Below are 20,256 nucleotides of genomic sequence, written 5' to 3'. Positions count from 1 at the left end.
TGAATCATAATCATGTTCATCATCTTATGAACACATAGAACATGACCCTATGAGTATTTTTGTGCAGGAGTATGACTGCCTTATTAAAAAAAAGTTCACAAGGCAAAAAAAACCACTTGCTGGCAACACTGCTTATTAGTTTCTCTAAAGTTGCCCCTTAGTAACTTTACCAAAAAGGTACCAGTTCTCAGTATGCTGGAAGAGGCAACAGACGGTCACCTAAGAAATTCATGTTAGAATGGGGTTCAAACTACAAACTACAAACATACCTGCCTCCTAATTTTGGAATATGTTTTATTGGAATATAGATTCATTTATGTCTCTTGCTGGTTTTGCACTATGATGGATGGTAGAGTGAGTTAATTATGACAGACCATATGCTCTGCAAAGCCTGAAAATGCTTAGCTTTGGCTCTTTATAGAAAAACTTGGCCCACCTCTGCTCCAGAAGATAACTTGTTCTCTTTCATTGTTTCACATAATTAATGAAATGAATAAACACATACCAATAGAATGTAAAATCAAAAAGTTAAGATCAAAGCCTAAAGTTGCCAATATCGCTTTCTAACAGTCAGAAGTTTTGTATTATTAATCACAGTGGGTATGTATGTGGGGTGGGGTGTAGTGAAAAGGATATAAATAGAAGTGTTTTATAAATAGAAATGTAATATAAACCAAAAAGTTTTCCTAACAAGAGACAGAACACAGTTTTATTCAATAACGTAATGAATACTTAAAAAAGAGAACCCAACTTCCTATTTTAGTCAGACGAGAGGTGCGAAGAAAGAAAAGCAGCGTGAGGCAAGAGAAGAGAGGATACTAGGTGCAAACACGCTCTGCCATGGGCGAGGTGGGAGCAGCAAACACAAAAAAGAGAGACGGCTACAGAGAAAACAGGGCCCAACACGGTGCCTGGCACAAAATCGACGCTTAGCACGGGAAACCTGAATAATGACAATGGGACCAAATTAAAAGTCCTTTGTCACTTATTCTGTAGTTTTTAACTGGGTTGCAGGTTTTAAAATCAGGTATCACATGGCCCTTTGAAATTCTATCTAATGGAATAGTCTTCATGGTTTACTTGAAATCTTGGACTTCCTAAGAATGTGAGGCAGTCACAGAAGGAGCCCTCCCCAGGGCTGGATAAAATCCAAAGAAGGACAGTCTGGTCTGTGTTTAAAGGTTATAAATATTTAGTTTCTTTATCTGAAATATCTCATTCCTGCAGAAGGTCACAGCAGACTGTAATCCTACATAAAATGATCAGCTAAAATAAATCAGAGCACTGCAGAATACACACTATTAATATTTCAGGTCACTGCCCCTTTCTTCTGGGAATAATAAACATTTCCTAAATTGTAAAGAAACCATTTTTACCACGGGTTAAGGGTTCTAGCATGCTAGGGAGAGACTGCTCAGTAACCTGGAGAACAAGCTAAGGAGGAAAAGGAGGTCTTTAAGGACAGAGGCTCATGTTTAAGAAGTACATAAATATAGCAGTAATTCTTAAGCTTTAGAATCACCTGCAGGGCCTGTTAAAGCAAAGATTATTGGTTCCCAGCCCAAGTTTCTGATCCACTGGGTCTGGGGTGAGGCTAACGTTGCCAGGAAAAATAGAAGATGCTCAGTTAAATCTGGATTGTAGGTAACAAATAATTTTTTGGTTTAAGTATGTCTCAAATAATGCAAATATTTTTATTTCATTTTGTGTTAGATGCAAATATCTGGTTTTTATTCTGTGTGCTAATCTAAATCTGTGTTAGAATCTGCATTTCTACCAAGTTTCTGAGCGATACTGATGCTGCTAGTCTGGGGACCTTATTTCAAGAACCACTGACACACAGGATATTATGTCATCATCAAGAAGGAAAAATTAGGGGCAGGGATGAGTAGATTAGGGAAGGATTCCTGGAGGAAAGGGCACAAGATAGTCATTAAGGATGCCAAGAAGCTAGCCAGGAAGAGGATACTTCAGCCTTGAGGAAAAGAAGGGTAATGTGAAAAGTTGGTATTTAAAGGAAACCACAACCAGCCTGCTGTTGCTGGTGCGTAAAGCTTAATGCAGACAGTGGTAGATAAGACTGCAAGGGCAGGGATGGTCCAGAGAGCACAAGGACCTTGTATGCCATGTTAAGCTCCTGGAGTTTACACTGAAAGACCATCACTGCAAGTGACGGGGGTTAGGGAAGGGCTTTAAACACAGACCCCATCAGATATGTATTTCTAGAAAGATCACTTAACTGGAGAATCAGAGCACTGTGATTATTTGCTAAGGAGTAACTGAAATGCAGTTAAGATATTTACAGAAATCATTTTAATCTAATTCTGCACAGACAAAAAGAAGGGAAGGAAATAATACTTAATTCATGCCTTCATTTAAACCAATCCCAATTCTCTAAAAGTTTAACTAGCAAGAGAATTACGAAAAATTTTTAAAAAGATACTGGTACCTGAGCTCTCACTGAGGCCAAAAGGACACCTAAATTTGAAAGATATCAAGTAAAAATGGTTATAAAACTGTAGTTGTTGAAAGTATATTTTAAAAGTCTTAATCTGATGTGTAAGATGTTAGAAATAATTGTTGATATAACAGTGCTCATGCTAATTTAAAAAAAGGACTTTTAAAAACAAAATACAAACAAAAAAAGTAACCTGCTATCTCATGCCAGTTTTCTATTTCTGTTCTTAAACATGGCGAGGGACTTTTCAACTTGTCAGAAACAAAATCCAACACAGTGAAGATGTCCAGACTTAAGGCAGAGACAAGACTGTACTGGAGGTTAGAAATTCTGAAGGCCAATTCTATTTTACCACTGAGTAAAATTCTCTATCAAATTCTCTCATGTAAAATGAATTAGCACAGATAATCTGCAGAGAAGCATCCCCTTTTATTACCAATGTGTAACACAAGCAAAGAACAGCTTCACCTATTTTCAGACAGTATTTAAGTACACAAATGTGTATTTAAAAGCTATTAAAATATTCTTGGCTTAATCAAAGTCGCTTGGCTAAGATGCCAAAGGTCCTGAAAGACCATCTGGCAAAAGGAGTATTCCTTTAAGTGTTCTTTCGGAGTGTGCACTATAGCACCAAACCTATATTAAAAAGAGATACCTGAAGTGCTGCCCTGGAAGGAAACTAGTTTTCATTGTACATTCATAATACAAAACCCAGGATGAATCAGTTTTGCAATTTTAGGGAAAAATTAACTGGTCCATACTTCATTTTTCTTTATGCAAAATGGAGCTAATCAATAATTAGCAAAAGTTAAAATATAACCTACATTGGCCGTAAAGTCTGCAGCACTTAGAGACCTCTGGATGAAAGTTAAGAGCCAAGTTTTATTACCCAAAAAGGGCAGGCTGGCTAAGGAGTGTGGGCCAGAAGCACTCGACAAATAACCACTGCAAAGCTGCCTCGTTCTACCATTCCAGGGCTATATATTAACTTGTTTCCTCTAAGTGGGCAGGTGAGGTCTTTTGTGGCGATCAAAGCAGGCTGCTGACACCCACTTTGAAAAGCTTGACTCCCTCCAAGCACTGTGGGGCAATCAGGACCCACCGAAGCCGTACCTGTAATCGCAGAGCTTGGGCTGGTTGCCGCACTGCTGCTTGCAAACCACACAGTAACTGCACAGGGGGACGTTTCCCCGGATCCAATGGTGGGGCATGGCGTCCACGGCCTTGCTGTCACTCTTGAGCATGATCTCCTTGCAGGGGAAGCGCTTGTCGGCCTTCTTGAGGCAGCCCTCGTCCACGCGCAGCCCACAGCAGTCGCAGAAGGCGCCCTGCAGGATGTGCTGCGCGCACACACAGCAGTAGGTGGGCTGGCTGAACAGGTCCGTGTCGCGCCAGCCGTGCTTGCTCTTGCGGAAGATGTCCCTGCGGTGCAGCTGCCGGCGCGACCGCTGGACGCTGCACCAGAAGGTGATGAACACGGGCAGCAGCACCGAGCACAGCGTCCACAGGACCAGGTGCCCGTCCGCAAATAGGCTGGCGGGGGGCGCCGGCCGCTCCTGGCCTTCCATCTTTTCCAAGGACGGCGTCTGGCTAGGAGAGAAGCGGGCGGGTCCCCCACGATCTCGCCGTCCCCCTGCAGCCTCCCTCCCTGTCTGTCCAGGTGGCCGCGCGCGCCCCGCCTTCCCCACGGCCGGACCCCGGAGCCTCAGGGTCACCGACATGCCTAGCCGAAGGGTCGGCGCCCGGGGCCGTCAGGCTCCCCTCCCGCGCCCAGTCCTCGCCAGGCCGTGGGGAGGGGAGCGACCCCGCCGTGGAGGCCGCTCCCCACGAGGAAGCCGGCGCGGCGCCCGGCCTCGGTGCGCCGCGGTGCACGGGCCTCGCCCGCAGCCGTTAACCCAGGCCCGGCACCCGCGCGCCTCGGGGGTCAGGGCCCCACGGGCCCGCCCACCGCGCGGCCTCAGCGACCAGGGTGCCCTCCCCGCCCGCGCGCCCGGCCTACCTCGTGCGGGGCTGGGGGCTCGGCTCCGGGGCCCAGGCCTCCGGCCTTGCTGTCGCCCTCGCGTCGCCGCGAGTCTCGCCGGGTGTGCGGACTCCGCGGGAGAGGCCGGCACCGCCGCGGCCACCGGTTATGGGGCGGGGCCTCAGCCGGAGCGCCGGGGCTGCGACGAGGTGTGAGGTGCGCCCGCGAGGCCGCGGGGCCCGACGGGGCGGTGCCTGACGGGGCGGCGCTAGACCGGGGGGCGGGGCCTCGGCGGGAGCGCCGGGGCTGCGAGGAGGTGTGAGACGCGACCGCGAGGCCGCCGGGCCTGATGGGGCGGGGCCTCGACAAGGGGAGGGGTTAGATCGGGGGGGGGCGGGGGACGGGGCCTCGGCAGGAGCGCGGGGGCTGCGAGAAGGTGTGAGATGTGACCGCGAGGCCGCGGGGCCTGACGGGGCGGGGCCTCGTGGACAGGGAGGGGCCTCCCGGGCGGGGCCGGGCTAGATTGAGGGCGGGCCCGTGGGCGGGGCTTCGGGAGGACAGTGGGCGGAGGAACAGTAGAGGGGGCTTCAGAGGCTTCCAAAGGCTATGGTTTTTCCTGCGGTCATGTATGGATCGGAGAGTTGGACTGTGAAGAAGGCTGAGCGCCGAAGAATTGATGCTTTTGAACTGTGGTGTTGGAGAAGACTCGTGAGAGTCCCTTGGACTGCAAGGAGATCCAACCAGTCCATTCTGAAGATCAGCCCTGGGATTTCTTTGGAAGGAATGATGCTAAAGCTGAAGCTCCAGTACTTTGGCCACCTCATGCGAAGAGTTGACTCATTGGAAAAGACTCTGATGCTGGGAGGGATTGGGGGCAGGAGGAGTAGGGGACGACAGAGGATGAGATGGCTGGATGGCATCACCGACTCAATGGACATGAGTCTGAGTGAACTCCAGGAGTTGGTGATAGACAGGGAGGCCTGGCGCGCTGCGATTCGGACACGACTGAGCGACTAAACTTGAACTTGAACTTGAACTGCAGCCTGGTGGGCTGCAGTCCATGGGGTCTCTACGAGTCGGACACGAAATGAGAGACTTCACTTTCACTTTTCACTTTCATGCATTGGAGAAGGACATGGCAACCCACTCCAGTGTTCTTGCCTGGAGAATCCCAGGGACGGGGGAGCCTGGTGGGCTGCCGTCTATGGGATCTCATGGAGTCGGACACGACTGAAGCGACTTAGCAGCAGCAGCAGCCTGTGATCACAGGGAGCCCTGGCATGAATGATTTATTTACACAGTATACATTTTTCTATGACCTATAGCCTCACCCCTCCTCACTATCAAAAGAAGGTGGAACCTGGTTTTTTGAACACAGAAAGGGAGAAAACTGGCAGTTTTGAGTGTGCTATGTACTGATTGAAGGGAACAATCCAAGTCAAAAATTGGTGGCTGTTGCCTGCGCTCTTACTAGTTGCTTATTAGACGCACACTGGCTGTGGGCTCTCTATGTGCCAAGCACTGTGCGAGGAGCTCCAGCTCTCTTGGAGTTCCGGGACTGTTGAAATTTGCCTAACAAGGAGAATTTGGTAGCCTTTTTTTTAATGACTTACAGCACCTTAGCTTCCATCTTTGCACTTAGCAGGGGCCATGCTGAACTTATCATGCCCATTTTAAAGGTGAAGAAAGCCAAGGTAAGGAGAGGTTGAGAAATATGCTTGATGTCATAACTCAGTGTTGAGACTGATATCACCTTAACTTCATCACTGAAGTTCAGTTCAGTCACTCAGTCGTGTCCGTCTCTTTGCGAGCCCATGAACTGCAGCATGCCAGGCCTCCCTGTCCATCACCAACTCCCAGAGGCCACCCAAACTCATGTCCATTGAGTCGGTGATGCCATCCAACCATCTCATCCTCTGTCGTCCCCTTCTCCTCCTGCCCTCAATCTTTCCCAGCACCAGGGTCTTTTCCAAAGAGTCAGCTCTTCGCATCAGGTGGCCAAAGTACTGGAGTTTCAGCTTCAACATCAGTCCTTCCAATGAACACCCAGGACTGATCTCCTTTAGGATGGACTGGTTGGATCTCCTTGCTGTCCAAGGGACTCTCAAGAATCTTCTCCAACAGTTCAAAAGCATCAAGTCTTCAGTGCTCAGCTTTCTTCATAGTCCAACTCTCACATCCATACATGACAACTGGAAAAACCATAGTCTTGACTAGACGGACCTTTGTTGGCAAAGTAATGCCTCTGCTTTTTAACTTGCTGTCTAGGTTGGTCATAACTTTCCTTCCAAGGAGTAAGCGTCTTTTAATTTCATGGCTGCAATCACCATCTGCAGTGATTTTGAAGCCCCCCAAAATAAAGTCAGCCACTGTTTCCACTGTGTTTCCCCATCTACTTGCCATGAAGTGATGGGACCAGATGCCATGATCTTTGTTTTCTGAATGTTGAGCTTTAAGCCAACTTTTTCGCTCTCCTTTTCACTTTCATCAAGAGGCTCTTTAGTTCCTCTTCACTTTCTGCCATAAGAGTGGTGCCATCTGCATATCTGAGGTTATTGATATTTCTCCCGGCAATCTTGATTCCAGTGATCTTGATTCCAATCTTGTGCTTCATCCAGCCCAGGCTTTCTCATGATGTACTCTGCATAGAAGTTAAATAAGCAGGGTGACAATATACAGCCTTGACGTACTCCTTTTCCTATTTGGAACCAGTCTGTTGTTCCATGTCCAGTTCTAATTGTTGCTTCCTGACCTGCATACAGGTTTCTCAAGAGGCGGGTCAGGTGGTCTGGTATTGAAGTTAGCATCAATCTAAATGATCAAAGCGGCTCCCCTGGTGGCTCAGTGGCTTCTTGTTGTGGAGCACAAGCTCCGGGGCACGCAGGCTTCAGTACCTGTGGCACACGGACTCAGTTGCCCTGTGGCATGTGGGATCTTCCTGGATCAAAGATCGAATCGGCGTCCCTTGAATTGTGAGGTGGATTCTTAACCAGCAGACCTCCAGGGAAACCCAAGGTGTGATCTTTAATCACCTCCATTGGCATCATCTAAAAATGTGGGTTCCCAGGTCATCAGATCCCTGGATCAGAATTGTACTGGAGTTAGGAGTCTACCCTCTTAACAAGCTCCCCAGATAATTCTTTTATTTATTTATCCAAACTTTTGTTTGGTTTAAATTGTGAAATGTATATATCACACATACAAAGGATTTTTATAAACCATACGCACAGTTAAAAAAATAATAAGCACATGTATACCCGCCATGTAGGTTACTGTATGGAACATTAAGAGCCTTTCCTGTGCCCACCTGATGGCTATGCCTCCTCCCCCATCAGGAAACTGTCATCCTGTTTTTTGTGTTCTCCATTCCTTGCTTTTCTTTATAGTTTTACCCTTCCTGAAAGTGTCTCTACACAATATACTTTTATTTAAGCCCAAGCCTGGCCCTGTCAGGAAGTAGCAGTGAAGCCAGTAATACGTGAGGGCTCCCAGGACGACAAGATACACTGAGCTGGGTCCTGACAGAATCTGGGCTCAGTTTCCTCCCTGAGAAGATCCCACCTGGAGAAATCAGTGGCGGTGGGTTTGGGAAGATTGTTCATCCCCATGGGGGTCAGCTGGGCCGGGCTGTAGTTTGAATATCTGGAAAAATATGGCTGGGGAAGGGGATGCTTTCTAGTTTTGCTTCTCAGCTCTGTAAGACTTCCTCCAAGGTCTTAGAAAAAGGTCCGGTAGAATGCTGCTCAGGGAGGAATGCATATCTTTAGCTGATCCAGGCAATACGCATGGTCATTAAGACAAACAAGATACAGATGGTCTGTCCCAGGCTTACTGCTGCCTGTCCTCAGTGTGTCTCCATATCATGATGCCAACCTGGACGGCCTGTCCTCCATGTCAGAACACAGAGGTCATCTTGGGATCCTCCTCACTGCCCTCCTGTCTGCATCTTCTGCTTCCTGGGTCCTGTGACTTCCCCTTTCTTGGCGAGTTCTCTGTGGTTTGTGGAGCACATCCTTCAGTAGGTTTGAGAGCAAAGGTACATGGAAGCATATTTTTGAGTGCTTGTATGTCTACAAATGTCTTTATTCCGCCTTCTATACCTGATTGTTTATCTGCATGTACAATTCAAAGTTGGAGAAATTTTCCTTCACGCCACTGAAGACAGTGCTCCATTTCTGCTTTCTTTCAGCGTTGCTGTAGAGATGTCTGAGTGTTGCTGATGGGCCTCCCTGGCGTCTCAGGAGGTAAAGAATCCACCTGCCAGAGCAGAAGACACCGGTTCAATACCTGGGTCGGGAAGATCCCCTGGAGAAGGGAATGGCTACCCACTCTAGTATTCTTGCCTGGAGAATTCCATGGACAGAGGAGCCTGGTGGGCTACAGTCCATGGGGTTGCAAAGAACTGGACAGGACTGCACAGCTAACCCACACCATTAGATGTCTGATGTTATTCGTGATCCCTAGAATGTGACTTGTTTTTGCTTTCCTGAAGCTTGTAGAATCCTCTCTTTTTCTTCAGTGTTCTGAAATTTCACAAAGATGTGCCTTGGCATGCGTCTGTTTTCATCTGTTTTGCCAAATTTGCCTGGCACTTTCAGTCTGGAAGCTCGTGTCCTTCAGTGTTGGAATTACTTTGTTGATTTCCCCCTCTTTACTGTCTGTGTTTTTTTTTGAAACTTCTGTTATCTGGATGTTGGACCTCCTAGACCGTTCTCTCTCTTTTTAAAATAGACTTTATTTTTTTAGATCGGTTTTAGATGCACAGCAAAATGGAGCAGAAAGTGCAGAAAATTCCCTTATATCCCCTGTTGCCCCACATGCACACCCTCCCGCATCATCAACGTCCCCCACCAGAGTGGTGCATTTGTTACAGCAATCGATAAACCTACTTGGACGCCGCATCATCACTGAAAGTCCGCAGTTTGCAGTAGAGTTCACCATTGGTGCTGCGCATCCGCTGGGTTTGGACAAATGTATGATGACATGTATCTATTATTATTGTTCCAACATAGGACAGTTTCACTGCCCTACAAATCCTCTGGGTTCCGCTTGTTCCTCACCCCTGGTAACCACTGATCCTTTCCCTGTTTCCATAGTTTTGCCTTTTCCAGACTGTAATACAGTTGGAATCCTAAGGATATGTAGCCTTTTCAATTGGCTTCTTTCATGTAGTAATGTGCATTTAAGTTTCCTCCATGTCTTTTCTTTTTTTTAAATGTATTTTAATTGGAGGCTAATTACTTTACAATATTGTATTGCGTTTGCCATACATCCTCCATGTCTTGATAGCTTATTCTGTTTTAGTGCTAAGTAATAGCACTTTAAATTTAGGGCTAAGTAATTGTCTGGATGTGATATTATAGTTTATTTACCCTTTAACCTACTGAAGGACATCTTGGCAGCGTCTAGGTTTTGAAGTTATGAGTAAAGCTCCTAGAAATATCTGAATGCAGTTTTGTTTGGACATAAATTTACAGCTCCGTTGGATAAAAGTCCTCTCTGTAAACATTCTAAAAGACTTCCATAGCTTTATTCTTGAATCTTTTTATTGAGTTTTTAATTTCTAAGAACTTTTCTGTTGATTTTTTAAAAATGAACGTTCCTTTCCTACAGCATCCTATTCACACCTCCTGGGAGCAAAATTTTTCTCCCACCTCTCCAAGGCTACTCTGCGTGTGTGTTTCCTTTTCTTTTGTCTGTGATTACCCCAAGTTGCTTTCTCCTGTAGCTTCGTCTTCATCTTCCACATCAGAGTCTTTCTCAGATGTCTCCTGACCCTCCTGGTGAGTCTTTGGCATCTTAAGATTTGAGAACCACGGCCAGAGTGTCTCTTCAGCCCTCAAGCTTGTCATCCCAACTGAAATCCCACAGAGAAAAACAGCACATATTGCAGTAATTTTTTTTCTCCAGGAGAATTGGAGCTTTTCTGTTCTAGTTCCAGGCCTTGCCCTTTTCCTGAATGAAATATGACAGAGGCCTTAGAGGTGGTTTCACGAGTCAGTCAGTCCACGCGCCATCCCTCGTGTGTTTGTTTGAATTGTCTTACATTCCCCTGCCTTTGCCAGGGCCGCGGTCATTCCTGTTTAGTTAGGCTGGAGAGGCGCTGGCACCGTCAGCCAGGGACCTGGTGAGACCTTGGCCGTCCTTACCTGCTGGGCAGATGTAAGTCGAAGCCAGTGTCCTGGCCCAGGGCAGATTTTACAGCCTGCCTGGAAAGGGTCCTGTTCAAGGCCGTTGTATTGCTGCTTCAAAGAGGAAGGCGTGTGTTTGCGCAGCAGTCCTGAGGCTGTGGGAAGAGAAACCCAGGACGTGGGGTGCAGAGACAGCAGGGGAGAGGCAGGAGATGGGGAAAGCAGCTCCCGCTTAAAAGGAACCAGATCTTCTTTTCCAAGTAAAGATGTACTTTATTTCAACAATATATAAAATTAATTTAATATGTATTTGGTTAATCTCGACATCATTTGGTCATTAAGTTTTTTTTTACAGCCTTTCTGTCATGTGTCTGAGAATGAGGAAGTTATACAAAGATAAATAAGAGTGACTTCATGGAGGGGGAAGAATAATAATAACAACAGTAATAACAGTGGTTTCCAGGTATTAGTTACATCTGTCAAGTTCTTGACATATTCTTTCTCTTTAAAGTCTTAAAACATGTTAAGAGGTAAGTTGTATTATAATTATTCCTGTTTTTTAAAAAATTAATTTATTTAATTGGAGGCTAGTTACTGTACAATATTGTAGTGGTTTTTGCCATACATTGACATGGATCAGCCATGGGTGTACATGTGCTCCCCATCCTGAACCCCTCTCCCACCTCCATCCCCTATTCCTGTTTTAAGATAATGAGCAGACAGTGACTTGGACAGTCAGGAATGCGTACAGCGTCACACAGCTTCAGCGTAGCACAGGCAGTGTTTCTGAGCCAGGATTCAAGCTCAGGTCTATGGATGACTCCACAGCTCACAGTCGGGACCGCTGTACCACTCGGCCCACACAGTAGGTATTCATTCATTTTTGAATGAAGCTCTGGCAACACCCAATTATTAACTTGGACCCCAAAGCACCCAGGTTTGCACATGCTGACCATCCCATCACACCCCTGACCAGTTTTATTTCCCTGGGCTCCAAAATCTCTACAGACAGTGACTGCAGCCACAAAATTGAAAGATATTGCTTCTTGGAAGGAAAGCTATGACAAACCTAGGCAGCATGTTGAAAATCAGAGACATTACTTTTCTGACAAAGGTGCTTACAGTCAAACCTATGATTTTTCCAGTAGTCATGTATGGATGTGAGAGTTGGACCGTAAAGAAGGGTGAGCGCGAAAGAATTGATGCTTTCAAGTTGTGGTGCTGCAGAAGACTCTTGAGAGTCCCTTAGACAGCAAGATCAAACCAGTCAATCCAAAAGGAAATCAACCCTGAATATTCACTGGAAGGACTGATGCTGAAGCTGAAGCTCCAGTACTCTGGCCATCTGATATGAAGAGTTGACTTATTGGAAAAGCTCCTGATGCTGGGAAAGATTGGAGGGCAGGAGGAGAAGAGGGCAGCAGAGGATAAGATAGGTTGGATAGCATCACTCAGGCAATGCACATGAATTTGAGCAAACTTCAGAAGATAGTGAAGGACAGAGGAGCCTGGTGTGCTACAGTCCATGGCGTTGGAAAGGGTTGGACATGACTTAGCGACCGGATAACAACAGCATCAGTTATCTGCTGTCAGAGCAATGCTGCGTAACAAACTGCTCCTAGCTCGTTTGTGCAAACTTCCCGACTCAGGGATCAAACCCTCGTCTCTTATGTCTCCTGCTTTGGCGGGTGAGTTCTTTACCAGTAGCACCACCCGGGAAGCCCGCTCCCTAATTCCATGACTTGAAGTAACAATCATTTCCTGGTGGCTCAGTGGGTAAAGAATCCGTCTGCAATGAGGGAGACCTGGGTTCAATCCCTGGGTTGGAGAGATCCCCTGGAGGAGGGCATGGCAACCCACTCCAGTATTCTTGCCTGGAGAATCCCATGGACAGAGGAGCCTGGCGGGCCACAGTCCATGGCTCACAAATAGTTGGACACGACTGAGCAACTAAGCACAGCACACACAGTCTCAAGAGCCTGCAGATTATTGGGAGCCTCTGCTGCAGGCTGTGGTAGCTGGAGGGCAGCTGAGCAAGGCTGGCTGGGCTGGGTGGGTCTGCTGCCGGCTGCACATCGGTGGAGACACTTTCCATGTGAACTAACTGTGAGACCAAGCTTGAAGGACGGCAGCTGTCTGGGGAAAGCTCTTTTTGCAGCAATGACTGCAAAATGCAAGAGGGCACACGGAACTACACAAACACATTTCCTGCCTGTTTGTGCCATGTCTGCCACCCTCCCACTGTCCAGAGCCCATCACTCGGCCGGGCCCGAAGTTAAGAGAGAGGACTGCAGCGCCATATGGTAAAGAGCACAGATGTGCAGTGGCGATGGTGAAAAACTGATGCTAATGATTCAGTCCACCTAGCCCACGCCTAACATCTCACGTAGTGTGCCTGTAAATTAACATGTGGGTGGGTACACACGCAGTTTATGGAGGTACTTTATGAACAGTGTACAAGAATCCTATGTACATGAGTTTGTAGTCTAGTGGAAAAGAAAGAGCAAAAAAAAAAAAAAAGGAAAACAGAAAAGAGAAATTAAAAAGAAAACAACTATGAAAGGAAATGTTAGTATTTATTTAATTGGCTCTGGGCCTAAAGAATGTGGACACATTATTATTCTCTTGGGGCCGGTTCAGCAGCTTTCTGTAGTTAGAAAGGAAAGATGTCCTCTTGTTTCTGAAGTTTCTTTAACTCACAGAATTTGAAATCACTGTCTTACCCTATTGAAACACTATGCGGTATGATTATATTGAGAGCTTGAGGATGTTGGCTTCATCACCGATCCTTAAACTTTGAAGAATTTCTTTTTAAAAGAGATGGGAGGGCTTCCCTGATGACTCAGTGGGGGAATCAGCCTGCCAAAGCAGGAGACGTAGGTTCGATTGATCCCTGACCCGGGAGGATCCCACATGCCGCAGAGCAACTATTTAGCCTGTGCTCTAGAGCCCAGAAGCCGCTGCTCCTGAAGCCCATGCACCCTACAGCCTGGGCTCCGCAACCAGAGAAGCCGCCACGGTGAGAAGCCCTCGCATCACAGCTAGAGAAAGCCCACAGAGCAACAAAGACCCAGCACAGCCAAAAATAAGTAAATGCAAATTTATTAAAAGAGAGAGAGATAGGAAACCGATACAAATGAAAATGTCAATTATGTCAGGGGTCAATGGCACCCCACTCCAGTGTTCTTGCCTGGAGAATCCCAGGGACGGGGGAGCCTGGTGGGCTGCCGTCTATGGGCTCGCTCAGAGTCGGACATGACTGAAGCGACGCAGCAGCAGCAGCAGCTGTGAATATGGGTGGTAGTATCCTTCCTTTGGGGCTCCCCTGGTGGTTCAGATGGTAAGGAATCTGCCTGCAATGTGGGAGACCCAGGTTCAATCCCTGGGCTGGGAAGATCTGGAGGAGGAGATGGCACCCCACTCCAGTACTCTTGCCTGGAGAATCCCATGGACAGAGGAGCCTGGAGGGCTACAGTTCATGGGGTCGCAGAGAGTCAGACACGACTGAGTGACTAACTCTTTCCTTTTCCTATTCTTCCTTTATATATTCTTCAGTCAGTTCAGTCGCTCAGTCCTGTCTGACTCTTTGCGACCCCATGGACTGCAGCACGCCAGGCTTCCCTATCACCAGCTCCCAGAGCCTGCTCAAACTCATGTCCATTGAGTTGGTGATGCCATCCAACCATCTCATCCTCTGTTGTCCCCTTTTCCTCCTGCCTCCAATTTTTCCTGCCATCAGGGTGTTTTCCAACGAGTCAGTTCTTCGCAGCAGGTGGCCAAAGTATTGGAGCTTCAGCTTCAGCATCAGTCCTTCCAATGAACATTCAGGACTGATTTCCTTTAGGATTTAGGATTGACTGGTTGGATCTCCTGCAGTCCAAGGGACTCTCGAGAGTCTTCTCCAGCACCACAGTTCAAAAGCATCCTTCTTCGACGCTCAGCTTTCTTTATGGTCCACCTCTCACATCCATAGATGACTACTGGAGAAACCACTCTTAAATGTTGTCATGCCTCAGATTGATGAGGGCCTTCAGATCAGTTTAAAAGGTAGGAGAACAGTCTGAGGCACTGCAGCACCGTCTCTCTCCACCTCCCATGGATTCTCTGGTGTGGTTGGCAGCTTATGGAATAGTGAACCTTGGTGGCCTTGAGTGTCTTCCCCTGACCTTGGTTGTCCCAGGTTCTTCTCTCCACTCTGCCACCTTGTGGATTTTGGGGGAACTGTGCCTTCTGCTGTGAGCCCTGGTGACTCATCTAACTGATGCTCCCAGTTTCCCTGGAGATGATCATAGGCAAATAGAAGGAAATTCTCCCCACCAGAATGACACTCCCAAGACGATCTTGCTCCTTCAGTTTTGCCATTGTTCCCTTTTGTGAGATGATATCCCCAGAGCCCCACCTGAAAGACATGTGAATGACCTGCCAGTATCACATCCGGGTGGCTTTTCACCTGAGACCTTGAAGCAGTATCCCAGGGCGGGATACAGCCTTTCTCCAGTAGCACTTCTGTCCACTCAAGGGTCCCTCTTCTTTCTGTTTTTTGTTTTTGTTTTTTTTTTTTTAAATTAGAAAAGTAATCCAGGCTTACTTAGAGTTTACAATCCAATGGAGGAGACGGATTTTAAAAAGTAAACAAAGACAACATTTACCTGTTTACAGGGAGTGCTATGAGGTGGACAGTTGTAGTCGTGGCAGGGAAGCTTCATTACATAGGCTGGTGCTTGCTTGTGCAAGGGAAATCACAAACAGACGCCTGGAGATTGAGAAAAATCCAGGAACAGGGAAGCAGAGCGTGTGCAAAGGTCCTGGGTGGGAGAGAGCTTGTGGAGTTGAAAGTAATGAAGTGTAGCTAGATTGGCATGAGCTGGAGGGGTGTGCTTGGACCGGGTTTGGAAAGGACCACAGTCCCCGATGACACAGCATCCTGTAATGCATCGTAGGGATTCTCATTCTGTTCTGAGCACAGTGGGACAGTGAAGAAGGATTATTAAGCAGGGAAGTGATGAGGCCCGATTTATATTTTGTGTTTCTGTTTTAAGAAGACTATCATTATTGCTACATGGAGAATGGATTGAAGCAAACAGGGAGGGAAGCTGGGAGACCTCAGCAAACAGGGAGGGAAGCTGGGAGACCTCTTGGGAGATGGGTACAGGCAGCTGGGTGAGAGGTAATAGTAGCTTAGATTCTGGTGGCGGCAAGAGAGATGGAAGAAAGCAGCCCCATGTGGCTACTGAGCACTTGAAATGTTCAGGTGTTAAAGATGTGGTACAGAAAAAAAAAAGATTGTGAAATATCTCACTATTTATCTTGATTACTTGTTGAGATAATATTTTGGATATTTCATGTTAAGTATAATTAAAATTATTATCTTTTTTACTATAAAAATGTGGCTACTAAAAAAAATGTAAGTTATGTATTAGTAGCTTGCATCTATGACTCACATTATGATTTTATTGGTCAGTGCTGATAAAGCAAATAGTTGCCAAATTAAAAAATACTTTTTCCCTGGTGGCTCAGACGGTAAGGCATCTGCCTACAATGCGGGTTCGATCCCTGGGTTGGGAAGATCCCCTGGAGAAGGAAATAGCAACCCACTCCAGTACTCTTGCCTGGAAAATCCCATGGATGGAGGAGCCTGGTGGGCTACAGACCATGGGGTCACAAAGAGTTGGACACGACTGAGCGACTTCACTCACTTTCACTTATAGTAAATTTACGCTGGATACATAGAAATTTCTAGCTAAGTATAAACTTTTTTTTTTGGCCCACAGACGATGTTTATTTGGTATAACAATGCAGCTAATGTTTGCTCTAAGAATAAAAAGAATAAAAGGCTTGACAATGCACATAAAAAGCCAAGGTGTTTAGTGTGACAAAAATAGTGCTCCTAAAATTTCTCAATAATTACAGTTATTGAAAACTGTATGAAAACAGAAGGATGTTAATAGCAACAGAGTACATAAAACCAAACATAAAATATTGAGCAAATTAACATACGAGGTGACTTTGCTAACAATGCATGATTTTTTTCCCTTTGTTTATACTCTGTTCAGACTATTTTTATACCAACAGAATGGGCAGAACACTTTGGTTTAATATCAGTTACACAAATTAGCATAAACTTGGACCACTACCGATAGGAGGCTGTTTTCTTTTGAGTGGGCAAAGTAACCACACAAACATAAGATCCCTTCTCTGAACTGAGAATTTTATCCCAATCAATGCCAAGTACCATCCACACACATATTTTATAATATTTTTAAAATTTTATGTAATATATATTTGGTGATTTGGATTTAAAAGGACTAGCTTACTGAGATTTTATTATCTTTAAAAAAATATACTTCAGTATGGAGCGAGGCTGCTTATAGTAGGATTGATAGCATATTGCCAGAGCCCTTCTGGGGGCATAATGGGAAGAGTGCTGGGCTTTAAAGGCAGAAGAATTTGGCTGGACTTCTGCATAACGTGTGAACTTGGACATTATTTCACCTCTCTGAACCTCACTTCCTTGTTTATAAAAAGAAGATGAGCTATGCAGCTCATTCCCTACGTGGTAGGTATTGTTATTTCTTTTGTTCAGGCGAAGAAACTGAAGTTCAGAAAGGGTAGGTGAGGACTTCCCTGGTGGTCCATCGGTTAAGAATCTGCCTGCCAATGCAGGGGACACGGTTCGAATGTGGGTCCTGGAAGATCCCACATGCTGCAGAGCAACGAGATCCCCTCCTTCTCCCCCACACATACAACTACTGAGCCCAGCCCGCGAGTGGCAGCTACTGAAGCTCTCTCACCTAGAGCGCACGCTCTGCAGCAAGAGACCCCACGGCTGTCACTGCAGTGAGAAGCCCGCACGGAGAAAGGAAAACCCGGCACAGCTACCAATAACAAAACGTGCTTTTAAAAAAGGAGAGAGGGTAAGTGACTGATGGAAGGTTACAATGCTAGAAAGACATAAACCCCAGGCATGAACCCTGGTCTATCTGGCTCCAAAGTCAGCTGAAAAAAAATTTCCCCTTATCAGGCTCCTGGCTAATTTCCATGCCGACCTCTGAAATTATTGGGGAGGTCAAATTAGATTGGTGAATGGGCTTTGGAAAAAAGTCATAAAATATGCAAATGTAAGAGATGATTCAACCTCAGTGAAACAATAGGAACATGAACAGAAGCTACAGATAAACACAAGCCACTCCAAGATGTCTATGTATCTGTTTAAATGAAATGGTTGTTGCGTGTTGCTCTGTCAAATTCAAGCTCTGAAAGGCATCTGACAGAGGGATAATTTCCTTCCTCAGGACGAAAATTTATAGGAATTCAGAGGAAAATATTTTGGTGATCATAATAAAAACTTCGAGTCAGATGAGTTTTGCATCATGCTGTGAGCGCTGTGAGTCAAAGAACACACAGCGTTTGGGCCGGATGTGGCTTCCTTCAAGTAGGCTGGCTGTCTGTGGGGGGATTCATTCTGCGACAGGCAGAGAGGGCCCAGCAGGATGAAGGGGTTCTTTGTGCTTGCGCTGTCTCTCACCTTGCTGATTTTCTTCTCAGGTGAGCATTAACTCCCGAAACCTATTTCTATGCTGACAAGATAAACTGGAATAAATCTATTTTATATTTTTAAAGTATTTTTTTCAGAATTTCAAATAATATCTAATACATAATAAGTCAATGCTCTTTTTTCCTTAAGAGTGGGCTCCCAGAATTGCTATCATAAGGGATACATTTTTTTTTAATCTTTAAATGTATTAGAATACTAATTCTCAAAAATGCTGATCAATCTTAAAATTTGACATACATTTTTTTCACCTTTTTTGGGGGGCTGGTGCTGTGCTGCCTGGCTTGTGGGATCTTAGTTCCCCGGCCAGGGATTGAACCTGGAGTTCCCTGCAGTAAAAGTGGAAGTCCTAACCACTGAACCACCAGGGAATTCCCTTGATATACTTTTATTATGATAATATCTTTTAGAGTTTGTGTGTGATTATCAAAATTTGATTTACTTTAATTATAATATCTGTTTTGAGGGATCATGGGTGCTTACCAAGTTTAACATAATCTTCTTGTCATGGGGGAACCTTCTAGTAACAATTTAAACTTGATTTAGTGTGTTGAGGCTTTGAAAGAATCTCACCAAAGCAACCCTGAGGGATAAGAAACACACTGATCAGGAACCTGAAGGAAATGTGTTTAAAGAAACATATCCATTAAAGTAATGGCCACTTTTAGAGGAATGGGTCATCGCAGTAGGTAAATACGTCTTAGTTATGCAGCCTTAGCCATCTTAGGGGCAATTAAAAATTCCTCTCTGAGCCTTTGGGAAAGCCAAGCCCTCTGAGACAGGTCTCTGTGAAAGAACTTTTGTGTGCGGACCCAAATTGGACTTGCAAATGCTTGGCCTTGGACGGCGAGATGGCGCGTGGATGGGGGTGCCTGAGAGTCCCTGAGGTCCTTCCTGACTTTTTCAGGGGCCTCTCCCATTCTGACGGAAAAGCAGGCCAAGCAGCTCCTGAGATCCCGGCGCCAGGACAGGCCGAGCAAACCCGGATTCCCCGATGAGCCCATGCGGGTGAGTTCCAGGCAGGCTCTGGGCTGTTTGAAGGGAGAGGGAGGTGGCTGGAGTGCTTGTTCAGGACATTAGATGGAGACTGTAGAGCCTCAGGTGCAGGGTGATCACCTTCTTCTCACACCGTTCTCTCCCAGAGGCGCCAGCCCCACTCCCCTGCTGTTCACACACGCTTTAAATGGAAACAGTGCAGCCCCCGCTGGGGGTCCAGGATCCCAAGTGGGCTGTTGGGTGGCTCCTCTGAACGGGAGGCTCGGGAGCTGTGCCCCGAGGCTGGTGTCAATCCGGTCTTCTCCCTCTTGCCTTGGGCCCCGGGCAGGCTGGCCCAGCATCCCGGACCAGTGACGATGCTCTATCTGGGCAAGGCAGAATCTCTGCCCTGCTGCCACCAGCTTCTGCGCTCGCCCCATGCCTCTGATTTCAGGCTGGGGCCTCGGCTCAGCCCTGTAGGATCCTGGTGTCCGCCTAGTTTTTCTGAACCAGGAGCCCCTCTACTGCCTTTATTTTGTGACTTGTGCTGGGTGCTACAAGACCCTGCCACCCTGGCTTGTCTCGCCTTCCCATGACCGAAGTGCTGACATTCCCACTCAGCCTCCCAGTGGTAAAGAATCCGCCTGTCAAGGCAGGAGACATTGGTTCCATCCCTGGGTTGGGAAGATCCCCTGGAGAAGGAAATGGCAACCCACTCCAGTATTCTTGCCTGGAGAATCCCATGAACGGAGGAGCCTGGTGGACTACAGTCCCATAGGGTTGCAAAGAATTGGACCCGACTTAGCAACTAAACAACAGGTGAAGGTAAGCAGCAGCGATCCCGGCAGAGTCAGCATGTCTGTGAAGCTGTCTCTGCGGTCCAGGCTGGTCCCCACCCTGCGTCCACTCCAGCCAAGCCCCACACTCACCTCTGTTCACTGTGTCTCTGCGACAAAGCCCCGAGGATCTGCAGCAGCGCTGGCTTCGCTCCCTGCGGAATCGAGCGGGCAGGTGGATTAGTCCCTTTAAAAAAGGCTTTCATTACCGAGCCCGGCCGAGCAGTGGTGGCTGTGGGGAAACCGTCTGAGTGTGAATCTCCCCATTTTCCAACTATGGAACTTTGAAGACGTCCCCTCACGTTTCTCAGTACTCTCGATTCAATATTCTCGACTGTGAAAAG

The 20,256-nt window shown here is 46.7% G+C and overlaps 2 protein-coding genes across 7 annotated transcripts in view; one reads left to right on the top strand and one right to left on the bottom strand.

Moving 5' to 3' along the window:
• The window catches only part of DGKE (diacylglycerol kinase epsilon), a 29,973-nt gene extending 25,299 nt beyond the window's left edge, over nt 1–4,674 (bottom strand). For 4 of the 5 annotated variants that reach the window (XR_009595436.1, XM_004012386.6, XM_012185147.5 and 1 more), the window contains exon 1: nt 3,572–4,355. Coding sequence is in view for 4 of the 5 variants with exons in the window: in XM_004012386.6 (XP_004012435.4) it covers nt 3,572–4,179 (608 nt within the window). In the remaining variant the exon portion in view is untranslated. Of the gene's footprint in view, nt 1–3,571; nt 4,356–4,457 lie in introns of those variants that run through there. The other variant, XM_042255244.2, reaches the window with a different exon arrangement.
• Nucleotides 4,675–9,230: 4,556 nt separating this feature from the next.
• Nucleotides 9,231–20,256, top strand: part of C11H17orf67 (chromosome 11 C17orf67 homolog) — a 37,311-nt gene continuing 26,285 nt past the window's right edge. For both annotated transcript variants that reach the window (XM_027975394.3, XM_004012385.6), the window contains exons 1-2: nt 9,231–18,094; nt 19,009–19,109. In XM_027975394.3, the coding sequence (XP_027831195.1) occupies nt 18,040–18,094; nt 19,009–19,109 (156 nt within the window). In that variant the 5' untranslated portion in view covers nt 9,231–18,039. The remainder of the gene's footprint in view (nt 18,095–19,008; nt 19,110–20,256) is intronic.

This window comes from Ovis aries, chromosome 11, assembly GCF_016772045.2.
Source record: "Ovis aries strain OAR_USU_Benz2616 breed Rambouillet chromosome 11, ARS-UI_Ramb_v3.0, whole genome shotgun sequence".
Classification (NCBI taxonomy): domain Eukaryota; kingdom Metazoa; phylum Chordata; class Mammalia; order Artiodactyla; family Bovidae; genus Ovis; species Ovis aries.
Note: the sequence above shows the minus strand (reverse complement) of the source record. Positions and strands in the feature narration are given on the sequence as shown.